The sequence below is a fragment of the Cariama cristata genome, unplaced genomic scaffold (assembly GCF_000690535.1).
Source record: "Cariama cristata isolate BGI_N322 unplaced genomic scaffold, ASM69053v1 scaffold21750, whole genome shotgun sequence".
Classification (NCBI taxonomy): Eukaryota; Metazoa; Chordata; class Aves; order Cariamiformes; family Cariamidae; genus Cariama; species Cariama cristata.
In genome coordinates, this window is record NW_009594366.1 from 1,139 (window position 1) to 2,451 (window position 1,313).

Genomic DNA, 1,313 nt, shown 5'->3' on the forward strand with positions numbered 1-1,313 from the left:
AACCTATTCTGTATTGTTCTCTCACTGGAGAAATTTTATTGCTTCCATACTGAATGATTTGAAACTGGTTGCTGACGAGATCAGCATACTTGATGAAGTGATGTGACAGCCTTGTGTTGTATAACAAATCCCCATCTAGACTCGCCCAGAATAGATGCTGGCCTGTTAATACGAAATTCTGTTACGCATTTCATCGGAGTTTTAAGTGTACAACTCCAGACTGGGCAACTTTTTGAGATGCTATTCTACTTTCCAAAACAGCGCTACCCTGAACAGGATAGGCAAAAAGATCTCTGGAGCCTAATAGGGATTTTTGATAGCCTCCAACAGCTTGTCAGTTCTGTGGCTTGGACTAATAGTAAGCAAACGTTTTGTTGGTGAACCTTGGAAATCTCTTTGTTTTGCAGCATCATGGAGAAGGGGGAAGAAAATTGTGGGCACCTAATTGAAGCTCACAAAGAGTGTATGAGAGCTCTGGGCTTCAAGATATGAGTGAGATGAGCAGGACTGTGAATGTGGTGAGTATAACCTGCAGGACCTCTGCCTCTGAAGTGCCCTGGCATCTCGCTGGTGCCACTGGAAAGCCCACAGCACTGTTCGTGTTGGCAAAGGTATCTTCTTTATGAGAGGGAAGGCAAAGTAATCCTAATTGACACTAGAGTAAGTACTGCTGTCCTTGTGAGGGTGGTGACGCCTTCTGGCAGTAATACAGCCTTTGTGAGTAGCTCTTCAGCAGTAGGGTGTGGTTCTGCTTCTGTTGTCTTCTAATAGATCCGAACTTCAACTTGGATTTCTAATGCTAGGGCAGTGTTGGGGTTGGTTTTTGTGGGTTTGTTGCTGGGGTTTTTTTGTTCATTGTTGAACTGTCCCTCAATATCCAATGGAAATCCATGTTTTGTGAAGCTGTCTTTCCTCTCTCTTCTAGATGATGTCTATGGTGTGACTGTGTTCTGGAAAGCTGCAAAATAAATTGTTTCTGCAAGTTACTTCAAAGAACAAATATAAACAAAGAATCTATTTATAAAGAGTCTCTAATGATAGATTGGGCATCACATCTATGGCTTTTCCACTGTTAGCTCTTGAACGCTGCTATAGAAAATATATTTTTTCCTCTTAATAAAAGTCTGAAAATGACCAGTGTTCCTGACTTCTGTTTCTTTTTAAATAAAGAAATGACAGTGCCCTCCTCATTGAAAACAGTGCGCTGTAGGAATGGAGAGAATGAGAAAAGTGTGCTTACTCATTGACATGAGAACATTGGTTTCTCTGGTGGTGTAGTTGAACAGATGGGCCTGCCGTGGGTTTTCCTGCTG

The 1,313-nt window shown here is 42.0% G+C and overlaps 1 protein-coding gene across 1 annotated transcript; it reads left to right on the forward strand.

The window, feature by feature from the left end:
• Positions 1-407: 407 nt before the first annotated feature.
• On the forward strand, positions 408-1,134 carry LOC104159758 (cytochrome c oxidase copper chaperone; the record flags this gene model as incomplete). The annotated part of the gene is made up of 2 exons (XM_009697754.1): positions 408-518; positions 926-1,134. A coding segment is annotated over one exon (85 nt), but the record flags the coding sequence as incomplete, so codon positions are not given.
• Positions 1,135-1,313: the final 179 nt, after the last annotated feature.